At 53.8% G+C, this 13,871-nt stretch overlaps 6 protein-coding genes across 6 annotated transcripts; 2 read left to right on the plus strand and 4 right to left on the minus strand.

Annotated features, from left to right (window-relative positions):
• Window positions 1-1,027: 1,027 nt before the first annotated feature.
• Window positions 1,028-2,587, plus strand: DSD1 (D-serine dehydratase; the record flags this gene model as incomplete). The annotated part of the gene is made up of 3 exons (XM_066130264.1): window positions 1,028-1,204; window positions 1,279-1,413; window positions 1,475-2,587. 3 exons carry the CDS (start codon window positions 1,028-1,030, stop codon window positions 2,585-2,587), a joined length of 1,425 nt encoding a protein of 474 aa, XP_065986321.1.
• Window positions 2,588-3,391: 804 nt separating this feature from the next.
• RutC (RutC family protein) lies at window positions 3,392-4,120 on the minus strand (the record flags this gene model as incomplete). The annotated part of the gene is made up of 3 exons (XM_014691865.1): window positions 3,392-3,458; window positions 3,731-3,888; window positions 3,959-4,120. 3 exons carry the CDS (start codon window positions 4,118-4,120, stop codon window positions 3,392-3,394), a joined length of 387 nt encoding a protein of 128 aa, XP_014547351.1.
• A 1,054-nt stretch (window positions 4,121-5,174) lies between these two features.
• G6M90_00g040020 (uncharacterized protein) lies at window positions 5,175-6,819 on the plus strand (the record flags this gene model as incomplete). Its single annotated transcript, XM_014691866.1, has 3 exons — window positions 5,175-5,346; window positions 5,430-5,492; window positions 5,564-6,819. 3 exons carry the CDS (start codon window positions 5,175-5,177, stop codon window positions 6,817-6,819), a joined length of 1,491 nt encoding a protein of 496 aa, XP_014547352.1.
• A 144-nt stretch (window positions 6,820-6,963) lies between these two features.
• On the minus strand, window positions 6,964-9,468 carry CTF1-B_1 (Cutinase transcription factor 1 beta; the record flags this gene model as incomplete). Its single annotated transcript, XM_066130265.1, has 7 exons — window positions 6,964-7,456; window positions 7,535-7,687; window positions 7,746-7,923; window positions 8,001-8,190; window positions 8,251-8,317; window positions 8,390-9,214; window positions 9,299-9,468. The coding sequence occupies 7 exons, from the start codon at window positions 9,466-9,468 to the stop codon at window positions 6,964-6,966; spliced, it is 2,076 nt and encodes a 691-aa protein (XP_065986553.1).
• A 495-nt stretch (window positions 9,469-9,963) lies between these two features.
• On the minus strand, window positions 9,964-11,163 carry fadE12_0 (Acyl-CoA dehydrogenase fadE12; the record flags this gene model as incomplete). Its single annotated transcript, XM_014691868.2, has 1 exon — window positions 9,964-11,163. One exon carries the CDS (start codon window positions 11,161-11,163, stop codon window positions 9,964-9,966), a length of 1,200 nt encoding a protein of 399 aa, XP_014547354.2.
• Window positions 11,164-11,630: 467 nt separating this feature from the next.
• On the minus strand, window positions 11,631-13,629 carry G6M90_00g040050 (uncharacterized protein; the record flags this gene model as incomplete). The annotated part of the gene is made up of 7 exons (XM_014691869.1): window positions 11,631-11,744; window positions 11,820-11,992; window positions 12,043-12,314; window positions 12,385-12,454; window positions 12,511-12,902; window positions 12,971-13,221; window positions 13,309-13,629. The coding sequence occupies 7 exons, from the start codon at window positions 13,627-13,629 to the stop codon at window positions 11,631-11,633; spliced, it is 1,593 nt and encodes a 530-aa protein (XP_014547355.1).
• Window positions 13,630-13,871: the final 242 nt, after the last annotated feature.

Raw genomic sequence — 13,871 nt, forward strand, 5'->3', positions numbered from 1 at the left:
TCATACGTGACAAAGCCATGGGGGATGTTGCCGGCTTTTTGTTCACGAACAGGCTGCATGATACCAATCCCCACGCTTGCCGATTGCGGTTCCCCCGGAGGAGAAATAAAAAGAAGCTCCAGGAAGTTTAATAGCTGTAGCTATCCTTCTTTAACTTCAATCAACCCGGCCAAAAAGTTTCAAATTCAACAGCAGCAGCAGCAGCCTAAGGGGCTCGCATCCAACAGCTTCGAAAGGCCCGAATCTAACGGCAGCAACAGCCCAAGGGGTTTAAAATTGAGCCCACTAGTTAGTATAAGGGCCCCCTGCTGGGGAGGATTGCTTACGCCTATGGCAAGGGCTCGCTTTGGCATCGGATCTAGGACATAGAGCATCCCGAGTTTCGACATGCATCGCATTTTCTTCAAGGGCCTATACAGTCCGATCCTGGTCTAAGGACCCAAGCAGCATCCTAGCTACTGTATCTTGTCTGGTCCTTTAAAGAACCTGAGGCAATTCATCTCGGCTCGCCGCGTTCAATGTCGCATCACCATCATCGTACCCGTTCGTGGGGGCGGTAGGGTGTCTCGATTCTGAGGTCTGGTAGAAGTGATTAGAGTGGTTTTGATATCAGCTCTGTGGGGGCTTCAACATCTAGATGTCACTGCACTGGTCACCAATGACCCCCACCACGGCAAGAATCCCAGATGTGTGCGCAACTGTTTCTTCAACTCTCCGTTCCCGCATGTGCGGAGTTCAGCCTGCGTGGCGGGGCAACGTCAAATGCCGCCAAGCACGGGATGCGACACTTGGGGAGGACACACGACATGAATAAACAAGGACGAGTCGGAGTACTTTCTTCCGAGGCTTTTTTTTACAATCATCTTCCTGTTCTCGCAGACCCGACTTGGCCGCAGCACTTTGAAGTCATATCTTTCCCAGGCTCAAAAGGATATAGGCTGAGATAGACAAGTGCCAACATTCCTTGATATCATCCCAAAAAATTCGGCGACTCATCTGCCTCTGATTGAAGAAATTGGGTGTCCAAATGTCATCAATTGAGCTTTACCCCACCTCGCCGAAGCATATACTGGCGCAGTTTATCGGCAAGTCAATTCGCGACGTGCCGACTCCTGCTGCCGTGATCAATGTTGCGGCTGTGAGGCGAAACTGCGAGCGCATGCTTCAGACCTGTGTCAAGCTCGGCCTGGATTGGAGAGCGCACGTAAAAACACACAAGGTGACAAGGATTAGAATTGACCCTTCGCAAACTTGACAAGCTGACTTGAAGGTGCACAGACGATTGAAATAACCGAATTTCAAGTTGGAACCGATGCGGCAAGGCCTGTCAACCTCATTGTGTCAACCTTGGCCGAGGCCGAGTTTCTTCTGCCCAGGCTGAAGGAGTATAAAAGCCAGGGAAGAAAAGTAAATGTATGGACCAAGTTCATGGCAAGATGGAGTCTCTTTCCTCACTGACTCTTGGCTCCGGCAGGTTCTATACGGGCTTCCAATTCCTCAGAATGCCCTGTCCCGTTTGGCGGCAGTTGCTCAGGTCCTAGGGGAAGGCAGTGTATCCGTTCTTCTCGACGATCCCGCGCAAATTCCCATCGTTTCCAAGTTCCAAGGCCTGTCCGGCGTGGTTCCCCATGCCCACATCAAAATTGACATGGGCGGCAAGCGGGCGGGCGTGGAGGCGCAGAGCGCACGATTCCTGGAACTCGCCGATGCGGCATTGGAGGCACATGGCCAAGGCAAGATTAGGCTTTCCGGCCTATACTCTCATGCCGGGCATTCGTACGGAGGCGATAGCCGTGCGGCAGCCATCAAGATGATGAGGGCAGAGCTCAGTGCCATGCTTGAGGGAGCTGACCGGCTGACGTCGCGAGCCGCAGAAAAGTCGATGGCAGGCCTGCCCCCCCTGGTTCTGTCTGCTGGGGCATCACCGACAGCCTTGGCTGTTCAAAACTTGATCACCACGGCTGAAGAAGGGCAAGATAATGTCCCTGTCCAACTCAAGGCGGAAGTCGAAGCGCTTTCAGACATGTTTGCCACTGTCAGGAGCAAAGGGCATCTTGTTGAGATCCATGCCGGCGTCTATCCAACCCTGGACTTGCAACAGCTGGCAGCTCACAGCATTTCTGCCTCGAGACTGTCCTGGGGAGACATTGCCCTGACGGTCCTGGCAGAAGTTCATAGCAATTACCCCGGACGGGGAGCCAACGGAACACCCGAGGCTCTTATCGGCTCGGGGGGCATCGCGCTGGCTAGAGAGTCTTGCAAGGCGTACGAGGGCATGGCAATGCTTAGTCCGTGGGGTCGAAAGGGCGTTGGCCTGCCAACTTGCGACGTTGAGGACTTCCGCGGTTGGATGGTTGGTCGTTTCTCCCAGGAGCACGGAATCCTCACCTGGAGGTCGGGAAATACAAAGTCGGAGCCTGTCCAGCCAGACCAGGAGCTTCCCGGGGTTGGCGACAAGGTCCGGCTCTGGCCCAACCACGCTTGCATCACCAGCAGCCACTTTGGCTGGTACTTTGTCGTGGACGAGGATGAGGCCGGCAAGGAAGATGAGATTGTCGATATCTGGGTTAGGTGTAGGGGGTGGTAGAAAGTCAATTATGAGTGGAGAAGAATTCTAGAACGTTGTGGTTTTTCGACAAGTTGAATTGCCGGCAGAACCTGATAACTGACAAGAATTGAACGAGATGCGAGCGGTTGGTTGCGATGGTATCTGGACATGGGACACTGAACCCTGATGAGACCCCCACACTAGCACGCCTGAGAGCAGGGACGGGAGTCAAGGACCAGTTTGACACTCTCATGAAATGATGCTTACATACCTACCTAGGTAGGTAGGCGCTTATATGCAATCAATACTGTCGAAACCCAGGCTCAATTTGCAATTCATCGGATTTCGAGCGCTACTATTGGGACGTTACCCGATGATTTGCTGCCGATTTGGGGGGTCTGGAGATTGTAACTAGTACATGTACCTACTACTACTAGTACCTTAGTAGGTAAAGTAGGTAGGCATGTCGTACGATGTGAGGTAGCACAACAGCACAAAAGCAGTCAACTGGTCCTCTTGGTAGTATTAAACCTGGCTTCCAAAGACATTCTGAACCCATGTCGGCCGGCAATTGCATGCATTGCTGCAGATTCGAGCTCCGAGCTCCAAGCTGACGGAGGGGCGGCCATGCTTGAGCTGGCCATGCCAACCTCAAACTATCTATCACATTACATCATGAGGAGCAGTATCGAGTACATTCAGCTGCGGTGATTTTCCACGATGAATTTGGAATCGTCAAAGTTGATGTTTTTTGGGCTATTTACTCATGCGGCATTGTTTTATTTTCTCCTAGTCTTGGTTCCATGTCTCGCTGCCCAATTTTGCATCCCGATACGCTCTCCCTTACAACAGGGCCGTGCATTCAATCTCAACATCGGTGTCGAAAGGCAGGGTCTTGACGGCAACACACCTGTTCATCATCTGTCAGCATATTATGTACTTGGACGCATTCGCACCCCGCGCGTGCTTTTTGCGCGGATCTTGTCTTCGATGCGCCCTTGGCATGACATGACAATTTCAGTGGGTCTCGCCCTGTAGAACAATCCATCGATATTACAACGAAACGCGAGATGACTCTCAGTGAGAGAGGGGTACTGAGGGGTAGCTTTGACAGACAAACGGCGCACAGCAATGCGAGGGGCAAAAGGGCAAAAGGGCAAAAGCTGCACAGAACCGACTCACGTTCGGCAAGGCTTGACATCGCCCCAGTAGGTGGTATAGACCTCGTTCATTTTGGCAAAGTCAGCCATGTTGGCGAGGAAGACGTTGACCTTGACGACCTTTTCGATGCTGGAGCCAGCGGCTTCGAGGATGGCAGAGAGGTTCTTGATGCATTGGTGCTGGGGGACTCGTTAGCATCGTACTCTTCCACAGCACGGCTGATGAGATGAGGCTTGTCGAGAAACTTACAGTGTGAGCCTGGACGTCGCCGTCAACCAGCTTGCCAGTCTCGGCGTCCAAGGCAATAGCGCCAGAGACGAAGACCATGCCATTGGCCTTGATGGCCTGGCTGTAAATGCCAGGGAGAGGCTTGGGAGCCTTATCGGTACTAACAGCAACCTTGGAGGCCATTGCGATGTCTTGGATGCTTAGTAGGTGACGGTTTGGAGCTGAGAGACGCCAGGTCGAGAAATGGAGTGAAGCGTGTAAAAGTCCAAGGTTGTTGGGAAGTGACGAGGCGGCCTTGAATGGATTGCAGCATCTCACATGACGACACTCCTAAGGCCTTATGGAGCTCCCAATCAATAATACTACTAGAACTTGACCCCCCAAGCTGCAACTTGACCCCTCATCTTCCACGGGGGGGGTCTTTCACTTCCCGAAGCTCTTGGCTCCGAACCTGTTGGCATGGGTTTGACTTGTCCCGAAGAATGACCCCCTCCAAGCCATGCGAGGAAGACAGCCACAGTGCGGCAAGCCTGCTGCTCGTGCGTTGAAGGTGTCGACCCCCACGTAGTGATTGGCTCAAGTGCTAGTACCTGTACAAAAGTACTTGAGTACTCTGCAAGGGGCCCCCCCACCGTGGCTTGTCGACTTTGCGGGGATCAAAAGCTAGTATCAGTGGATTCTTCGGGACGTCGATAAGGAGTAAGCAGGCAAGCGATCGACTCGCCGTCTAGAACCCGTCTACGCTGTCCTCGCCCTCAATCAACATCGGGGTGGGAGTATCTCGTGACAAGGGTCGCACGTGTGGCGCTAGCCGAAAGTCGGGTTATGGCATATCTAGCAGTAGAGAGATTACAGGTCTGAGCCCTTCCTTCCGTCTCCATGATCGCCATCGGCTTGCATGCATGCAAATCAGCGACGGACCGGACGCTTGATAGTTCAAGAAGATAAGGTCATGGACGACGTGAAGGCGTATCCCACGGCACCCCAACTGAGGAGCAGTGTCATCTGCACAAAGCTGCATCTTTTCTGACAAATCTGGTGTTTCGCACATCGAATTGCTGTGGTTGTTTTGGGATATAAAATAAGCACGTCCTCCCGGACGATTGCCAACGCTCTGCTCTACTCACACTCACCACTTTCTGGTCCTCGGGCCGCCATCCTCTACACCAGACAGCTTGATTTTACACTGGGCTCTACTTTACCCCGTTGAGCCAAGTCGGTGCTTGCCGACCTTATCATGAGAGCAACCGCTGCAGACGTTGAGGCCGTGGAGAGCCATGTCCACGAGCAGGATGAGTGTCTCAAGAACAACGTCTTCAGCGATTGCACGGCCGTGGTCGACCATGCAGCCGAACGCAGCCTGTGTTTCAAGTTTGATTTTCGTATCCTGCCAGTCCTGGTAGTCATGTGTAAGCTCCTTTCTTTTGACTGCAGCTTGTTGCCACGTCTTGGATGACATCGAGCATACTCACACTGACTCTGCTTCATACAGACCTGTTCAACGCCCTTGATAAAGGCAATCTCGGCAACGCCCAAACAAATGGCCTCAGCCAGAGTAAATACACTTGCCCACAACAGAAAAACACCCCCTCAGATGTCTGCCCGCTGACAGTCCCTCTCCGACAGATCTCAACTTCAAAGACGGCCAATACAACCTCGTCGTATCCATCTTCTTCGTGCCCTTCGTCATCTTCGCCCCTCCCTTCGCCATGCTCGCCAAGAAGTACGGCGCTGCCCGTGCGCTGCCCGTCATGATGTTCACATTCGGCTCCATGACTCTCCTCACCGCAGCCTGCCAGAACTTTGGCGGCATCTTTGCGGTCCGTTGGTTCCTCGGTATGGCAGAGGCCGCCTTCTTCCCCGTCGTCATTTACTACCTGACGACCTTCTATCGACGTGGCGAGCTGGCCAGACGGCTGGCCATCTTTTATGCTGCTTCCAATATCGGCAATGCCTTTAGCGGACTACTTGCCTTTGGTGTGTTCCACATCAAGTCCAGCATGTACCCTTGGCGCTATCTCTTCCTGATTGAGGGATCGGGTACCGTGCTCTTCGCCATATTCGCCTTCTGGTATCTGCCGAAAAGTGCATCCGAGGCCAGGTTCCTCAACGAGGAGGAGAAGGCACTGGCCTTCCACCGTATGCAAGTCGATTCATCCTCGGTCGTCTTGGAGAAGTTCAGCTTCAAGGAAGCCCTGCAGATATTCAAGTACCCTTCGTCGTATGCCTTCCTGGCCATCGAAGTCTGCCTTGGCGTGCCGCTCCAGTCGGTGGCACTGTTCTTGCCTCAAATCATCCAGCGGCTTGGCTACTCTACCGTCAAGACGAACCTCTACACTGTCGCGCCGAGCGTCACGGGCGCTGCTGTTCTGGTTCTGTTGGCTTTTGCCTCCGACTTTACCCGTGTTCGATTTCCGTTCATCGTCCTCGGCTTCGCCTTGACATTTTCTGGATTTGTCATCTACGCATCCATTACCGACGTCCAGGCCCAAATTCAAGTTGCCTACTTTGCGACCTTCATGATGTGCTGGGGCACTTCTGCGCCGTCGGTCCTCCTCTCGACATGGTACAATAACAACATCGCCCACGAGGGCCGTCGAGTTACACTCACATCAGTGGGTGTGCCCTTGGCCAACGTCATGGGTCTGGTGGCCAGTAACATTTTCCAACAACACGACGCCCCCAAGTATATGCCGGCCCTCATCACCGCGGCCGGCTTCGGTGCTTCTGGCGCCCTTATTGCGTGTCTTTTGGGGCTGTACATGATTTTTGACAATAGAAGACGTGACCGCGGGGCAGGCATCAAGCTCAAGGCTCAGGACGTGTCAACTCTCAAGCTGCGGGATGGTCCTAATTCCCCCGAGTTTAGATGGTATTTGTAAACAATTTCTTCTCCAGGTTGTCCATAGCCAAAGTGTCTATATGTATATATTGGCAAGCAGATAAAACATGGTGCTTGAAAAGTTTCACCCCTTGCACAGTCTCCAAGACAGAGTCTTGACACAGCACAATACCATTTTGTTCGGCTACAGAGACCGGCCGAGGAAGTTCAGGCCCTTGACGGGAGAAAAGTCGTCGGCTTGCAAAAACAGCCCCAAGTCTCCCAAGGCATCGTCCCCTTCCCAATGACCATTAACCAAATTGAAGTACTGGTCTTGGAACAAGTCGTCCTGGCTGCGCAGTTGCTCCGCACTAGGCGACAGCACCGGGTCCCCTCGAGACGGCGCAGCCGATGCATCGCCATTGCTCCCAATAAAAGGGTCCGGCCGTTTTGACCCCGTCGCGGCGTCATTACCAGCGCCGTCCGTCTGCGCAGCGTGCAGTCTCTCGGCAATAGATCGATCCAGGTATTGGAGGAACAAGTCAAGGACATTGTTGTTGATCCTCCAGTATTTTTGTATCTCCTTGAGACAAAGCAGGCACATCTGTGCTCTATGCTCTGCGATTCGTCTTGAAACGCCCATTCCCCGCCGAATACTGATGACGTGGATGCAGAGAGCTGCAAAGAGACTAGTGATTCTACACACGGGCATTAGTCGAATAGACAATTTATATAAACAAAGAAAAAAGAGAGAATCGACGGAAGACCGAGCTTACAAGTGCATCTGTCCGTATCGCAGTGTGCCGTGCGTGGACATGTCCTCGGCGATTCTACTTATCCTGCAGGCAGCAGCGGTGACGACCTGGTTATTCTTGTCCCCTTCTCCGCATCGTAGGAAACTATTTCTGTGTATCAAAATGCGGAGATGACTGCGTCACCACGAGGTCAGCCTAGATTTAGGCCACGGTGCTCTTGCGTACAACTCACTTGTATGCTAGGTGCAGTAGACATGTCCATACCGACTCGCTACCTTCTTCTGTTGCATACTTCATGTTCTCTGGCAGACTGTCTTTCCATGCCTCCAGGGCGTTGTCAAGGCCTTTGACGTCGCCGGCCGTCGAGGCTCGTTTGCCAGGAGCAAAGTGTAGATCAATGACACGACCGACTTGTTGGGACATGATTAGCTTCCTTTGGAAAAAAAAATCCGTTCTGCAATTTTTCGGGTTCTGTAGTTACACTTACGCAGTCTGGCAATCTCAACCATTTTGATGGTATACGTAATGTGCTCCGGTTGGCACGACCCGAACAGCGGATTGTTGGCACACAGAGCCTCAGACTCGAGATCAGTGGCGCTGAGAGGCTCAATGTCGCAGTCTTCATCTCTTATACGGCTGGGCAACCCCAGTGCTGCCGCAACCTGGCGCTCACGCACCTGTATGCCTGGTCAGGGGTTGAGTCCAGCAGATCCATGGCAACAAATGCAGCAACTTACATAAATGGACCACCATATTCTCCGTCGCATCCGATTCATGTGTGTGCTTTTCGAAATTGATCGCGGTCTTAAGGTGGGAACGGGGTGAACTGTGAGCAGAGCGTTTTTCGCATCTTGGTCTGGACGGGCGCTGACTTACGATCTATGCAGTCCGTACGACTCGGACAGGGTGATGACGACGCCGAGCCAGTATCTGACATCACGGACATCTGCCGGGCCGCCACGCCAGAAGCTCATGAGAAATAGAGACTGTATCAGGATAATCTCGTCCTTTTCCCAATCGGCATGGAAGAGGAGTCTCGCTCTCGTGTAGAGGATGCGCTTGGCCTCGGATCGATCCTTGAACCCCATGGCTACGATGGTGTCGTCGTCGCAGTACGTGGCGCCGATAAACAGCATGGCCTGGAGTAGAAAGCGCGAGATATCCATGGCAGCCAGCCGCCTGGTCACCTCTGCCCGGTCCAGGATTGGGAAGCTTGGGTGGAACCATGTGAAGTAGGCCTGGAGAGCCGGGAGGCAAGTCTGAAGATCCGGGAGCGTGAGGGCGCCCTCGTCCCGCAGGTATCGCATGGTCCCGGCGCTTATCCCGGCGCCTTCCACCTGCGATTGCGAGCCGGGGCTCCCGGGGATCGGGAATGTGAGTCGCGGCTTTTGATTCGAGGCACTGCCGGCGCCCTCCAAGGCGGCCGCCTCGTTGCCAGGCACGAGCGTCAGGAAATTGGACTCGCCAAAGAAGAGCGTGCCGGCTGCGGATGCCGCCGAGGCTGTCGCATTGCTGAGGCCGGCGCCCGCGTCCTCGCTTGCGACGACTGGGCTCGACCGCGGTTCCAAGTCGGGCAGATGAGAGTCGCCGGCAAGACTGGAGGACGGCCGCACATTGGTGTCGACGGTGCGCGTTGGGCTCAATGACACACTGGTGTCGGGAGGCGGCGCGGGCTCCAAACGGCGAGACCGGCGCGGATATCTGTCGTGGTCAATTAGCATCGACTCAAAGGGAACCCGACTCGACGTGTTGCCTCAAGTTCACCAATTCACACTGGTGGCGTACCGTCCGCGGCGAGATGGAAGAACCTCGCATTTGGCCCCGGCCGCAGCACAATTGGTGCAGGGTTGGACTTCGGTCACATCGCACCGCACACGACGGCTGTTGCATTCACGACAGGCGTGTTTTGCGCGGGTCTTCTTGGGTTTCTGGCCGGATGGTGCGGTGTGCGGCATGGCGCCTGCAGGGGAGGTGCGGGTGCTCTCTTAGAGGGACATTGGACTGTGCATCCAAGGCTTGCGAGGAAAATGCATGTGGAGGGTGCGCATCGGTTACTTTGGACGGGTTGTGGTCGCGGCGGGTGAGAGAGCGTGTGAGTTGGTTGGTGAGTGAGAGGGAATGCCGTGTGTGAGAGAGTGAGAATGAGAGTGAGAAGTCAGTGAGGTGTCTGCAACTGCGGTGTGGCGACTGACGACATCCTGGACCTGCTCCTTCCGTCAGACACGCCGATGACCAGGCATGTATGCATTGGGCCACCATTCCATTCCCATTGCAAACGAGGAAATTATCCAAGATTTAAAGCAGAAAAGGTCAGGTGATGAGTTGCTGCAAGTATGATTTTTCTTTATCTATTATTATTTTCTTTTTTTTCCCAACATAAATGTCTCTATTGTAGCAATCCTTTTGCCCTGCGAGTCTCCCCTGCTCCCCGGATCCCAACTTACACGCAATCAATAGCTTCTCGGCAGTTTCAGCACCTTCTCACCTATATAGTTCAAAATCATTTCCCGGCTCACAGGCGCGATTCTAGGGACAAGACACTCCCTGAACCACCTCTCCACGTCGTACTCGGCTGCATATCCCATGCCGCCGTGGGCGAGAACAGCCCTCTCACACGCCGTGAAGGCTGCTTCTGCCGCCACATACTTTGCGCTGTTGGCCGCAACGCCGACGGCATCCTGCTTGATACTTGGGTCATGGGTGCTTTGGTCATATAGCCTTGCCGCATGGTAGGTTGCCAGCTTTGCCGCCTCGAGCTTGACATAGGCATCCGCCAAGGGGTGCGCAACACCTTGGTTCATGCCAATCGGCCTCTCGAAAACGACGCGCTCCCGCGCATAAGACGCCGCTTTTGACAGGGCTGCGTATCCGAGGCCCAGCGCCTCGCCTGCCAAGAGGCACCTCTCGGCATTCATTCCGTGCAGTATCATTTTGAACCCGCGTCCCTCCTTGCCGATCACGGCCGAGGCCGGGATATGGTAGTTGTCGAAGAAGACTTCGTTGGCGTCGACGGCCCGGCCGCCCATTTTCTTGATCCGCCGCAGCTCCAGGCCTGGCCTGGCGCGGTCCAGGTCGATGCAGAACAGGGACAGCCCTTCGCTCGGCTTCTTGGCCTGGTCTCTGGGCGTGGTGCGAGCCAGCAGTATCATCTTGGACGCCACCTGCGCGCACGTAATCCAGATCTTCTGCCCCGTGATGCTGTACCCGTCGGCAGTCTTTTGGGCCGTGGTCGACAGCCCCAGAGTATTGAGTCCTGCGTTTGGTTCCGTGACGCCGAAACACGTCCGCCACTTGCCGGATATGATGTTGGGTATCGCCTCGTTCACCTGCTCTTGGGTGCCAAACTTGGCCAGGGGCTGGGTGGCATAGACGTTGGCGTGGATAGCCTGTGCTCCGGCCATGCCGGCTCCCGATTCCGCAATTGTCTGCATCATCATGGTTGCCTCGGATATGCCCAGGCCTGAGCCGCCGAGTGACTCTGGGAGTGCAATGCCTAGCCAGCCTCCCTTGGCGATGGCGGCGTGGAATTCTTTGGGATCCTGCTCTTTTTGGTCGCGCTCTTGCCAGTACGAGCTCGGGAACTGGGAACATATTTGGTTGATGGAGGCGCGCACCAGGAGCTGGTTCTCAGTGAAGCCAGTTGTTTCCATGATCCGCCTCGTCTGGCTTGCTGAGAAGCATCGGCTTTGACATGGTGATGGTGGTGGAGGGAGCCATGGCTGTGTAAGAAGTCGCTTCGCTTGGCCAAGGCTGGTTATTCGTGGCCTTGCCATGTTACGGAAATTTTATGCGCCCATTGGATCAGTTGCAGGCACCCAATGCGTATCAAGACGCTCTGCTTGTTCACGTTGAACATTGAAACTTATACAGAGTAGACAAGTCCATGTCCAGGGTGATGATGATTGGTCAGAGGAAATTCCACAAAATCCATATAGCCGACTCAACCCGCGTGGGTCTTGGCAATAACCGAGCCGATTACCAGCCATTGAAATTTGAACCCCTTCACACGGTTTCACAGCCTTGGACTGTTCACATACGTAATGGACTAATTGCAGTCTAACCAGACGTGTTCTCCAAGAGAAATCGCATTTCCCCTCCCGTCGTCATTTTTTACAGCCTATGCGGAACAGAGGGTAAAGTCCTCCAACCCGGCATCCGGCACCGTCTCGTTGGGCAAGCAAAGTGCAATGTCCTCGCCCTTCAAATCCTTGAATACTAGACCGTACTCTTTCTGTTTCGGACATTAGTGTCGTCGTCTTTACAAGTCCCGGGGGAATTCAGGCGCATCTGACGCAGTCGAACCTACCTTTGTGATCGCGATGAAATCTTTGTAAATGCGATCCATCTTCATCTTTGAACGAACGAGGTCACCTACACCACCCAAAAGGGCCACAACGGTTGTAATCTTGCTGTCCCAAGTAACGAGTGCCGACACCAGTTTCCCGTCTACTCGTGTGGATTCAGTGCTCCCGTAAAGATCTGGTCGCAAGTTAGCATCTCCGACGACAGCATTCATCCAGGTGGCTTACTCTGCATCTTCTTTGCGACAACCATGTTGCGCCACCACGCCAGTCCAACAGCCTTGTCAAACAGCATGGTGGGCCAGACACCATACGGTGTGATGACATCGTGTTCCTGCTCTTTCTGGCTTGCGATGGAGGGGATTCCAGCAGGGGAGATGTAGCCAATGATTTCATCCGTGTTCGGGTCTGTAGAGTTGTTGACGGATGCAAAGAGCCCAGGAACCTTGGTCACCACTGAGTTGCAAGTCCTTGCTCTCTCCGCGTTATGGTATAACCTCCTATCGTTTTGAAACAAAAGAGTCAGCAAAATTTCCCACAGCCAAACTAGCCGACAAGACCCGTACTGACCTCACAAGGTCAACATCGTAGTATGGCAGCTCAAGAACCTTCCACGGTTCGTGGCTAGAGAACCAATATCCTTTTACATGTTTGTTAGCTCTAGTGGACCCATGTAAAGGGAGACGGGACAATTACCTTGCTCGACCGTGATGGGCCCAACTCCGCCCATGTTGTATTCCACACTTACAAGCTTCGCCCTCTTAACCTCCCACAGTGTGTCCTTATCTTCGCGAGACAGCCCGCCAAAGGCGTTCAAGAAATGGGTGAACAGCTCGCCTTCATAGGGGTCATCGAGGTAGTTTGTGCCCTCGCATTGGTATCCCTGCTTTGCATGCTTGGGAGGCAGAGTTTGGTTGTTCATCTTTGTCACTGCGCACACATGGCCCCCTCCGCGGTAGAATACGGTAACAGCCGTGGTCTTGACATAGTCCAACCAATTCTGCCAGCCCCTGGCGCTGTCCCTGATTGATTGATCCTGTCTCTGCTCAGCGGCACTGATGTAAGCATACACGGCCCAAACGAGCTCACTGCAATCAAAGACTCATGTCAGTCCAAAACTTTTTCATCGGGGGGGCGCGCTTCAGAGCCTGCTCACCCGTTGTCCAAAGCAGGCACTCGGTTTACCCAGTCCCAGGTTGGAGACAATTGGCGCTCGCTGGTTGTCATCCAAGGCAGAAAGCCGCCGAACCCCGGGTTGGACTCGTTGAATTGCAGATATGTCTGAAGCTTTGTCTTCATGATGGATGCTGCAAGCTTGCGAGCCTTGGAGGGATCATCAGGAGTAAGGAAGCGAGCTGCTTTTTTAGAGCCAGCTACGGCGTGTGCATAGAGCATAATCTGGAGAGCCTACGTACATCAAATCAAGCTGTTAGACAAGTCTCTCTCTCTCTCATACTTTAGGGGAAACACCTGGGTATAGAGAGCTCCAAGTACCTCTTTACTGGCGGCACTGAAGGGATGCTTGTTCGAACGAGCTCCCGTCGTCCAGTTGAGCTGTGTTCCATCATACGTCATGCCATTGGCCGAGTTGTACGAAACATTATTTTGATGGAACTTGCCCTCCCAAAACAGGAGATCCTGTTCAAAGCCTCTCGGGTCCTTGAGCACATCCTCCTGGGACCAGTCAGCCACAAATCGACACCGGGGATACGGATTCGAAGCTTGGTCGGCACGAGGTGACTGAAGCGAGGGCAAGGCGGATGCCACTGTCAGGCCACCGGCCACCAGGAATTGAGCCACGAGTAGTGATTTCATATTCTTGCCAATGGCACAAATCGAAGGCTTGTAGAAAAAAAAGTAGCAATTGAAGTGCTCCCCCAGCCTGTCTGGTTCCAACTTTATGTCCGTCTCCGTCAAGGCAGCTTCATTTATACTTGTGTCAACAACACCAGCAGGCGACGATGTTTGATTGCAACCGCAAACCAGCCTCAACTTGGTCGGGAAACGCACTAGCCAAGTTGACCCTAAAGCATTTCGGCCCCTGACAAGCGAGCCCA

The sequence above is a fragment of the Metarhizium brunneum genome, chromosome 2 (assembly GCF_013426205.1).
Source record: "Metarhizium brunneum chromosome 2, complete sequence".
In the NCBI taxonomy this organism is placed as follows: domain Eukaryota; kingdom Fungi; phylum Ascomycota; class Sordariomycetes; order Hypocreales; family Clavicipitaceae; genus Metarhizium; species Metarhizium brunneum.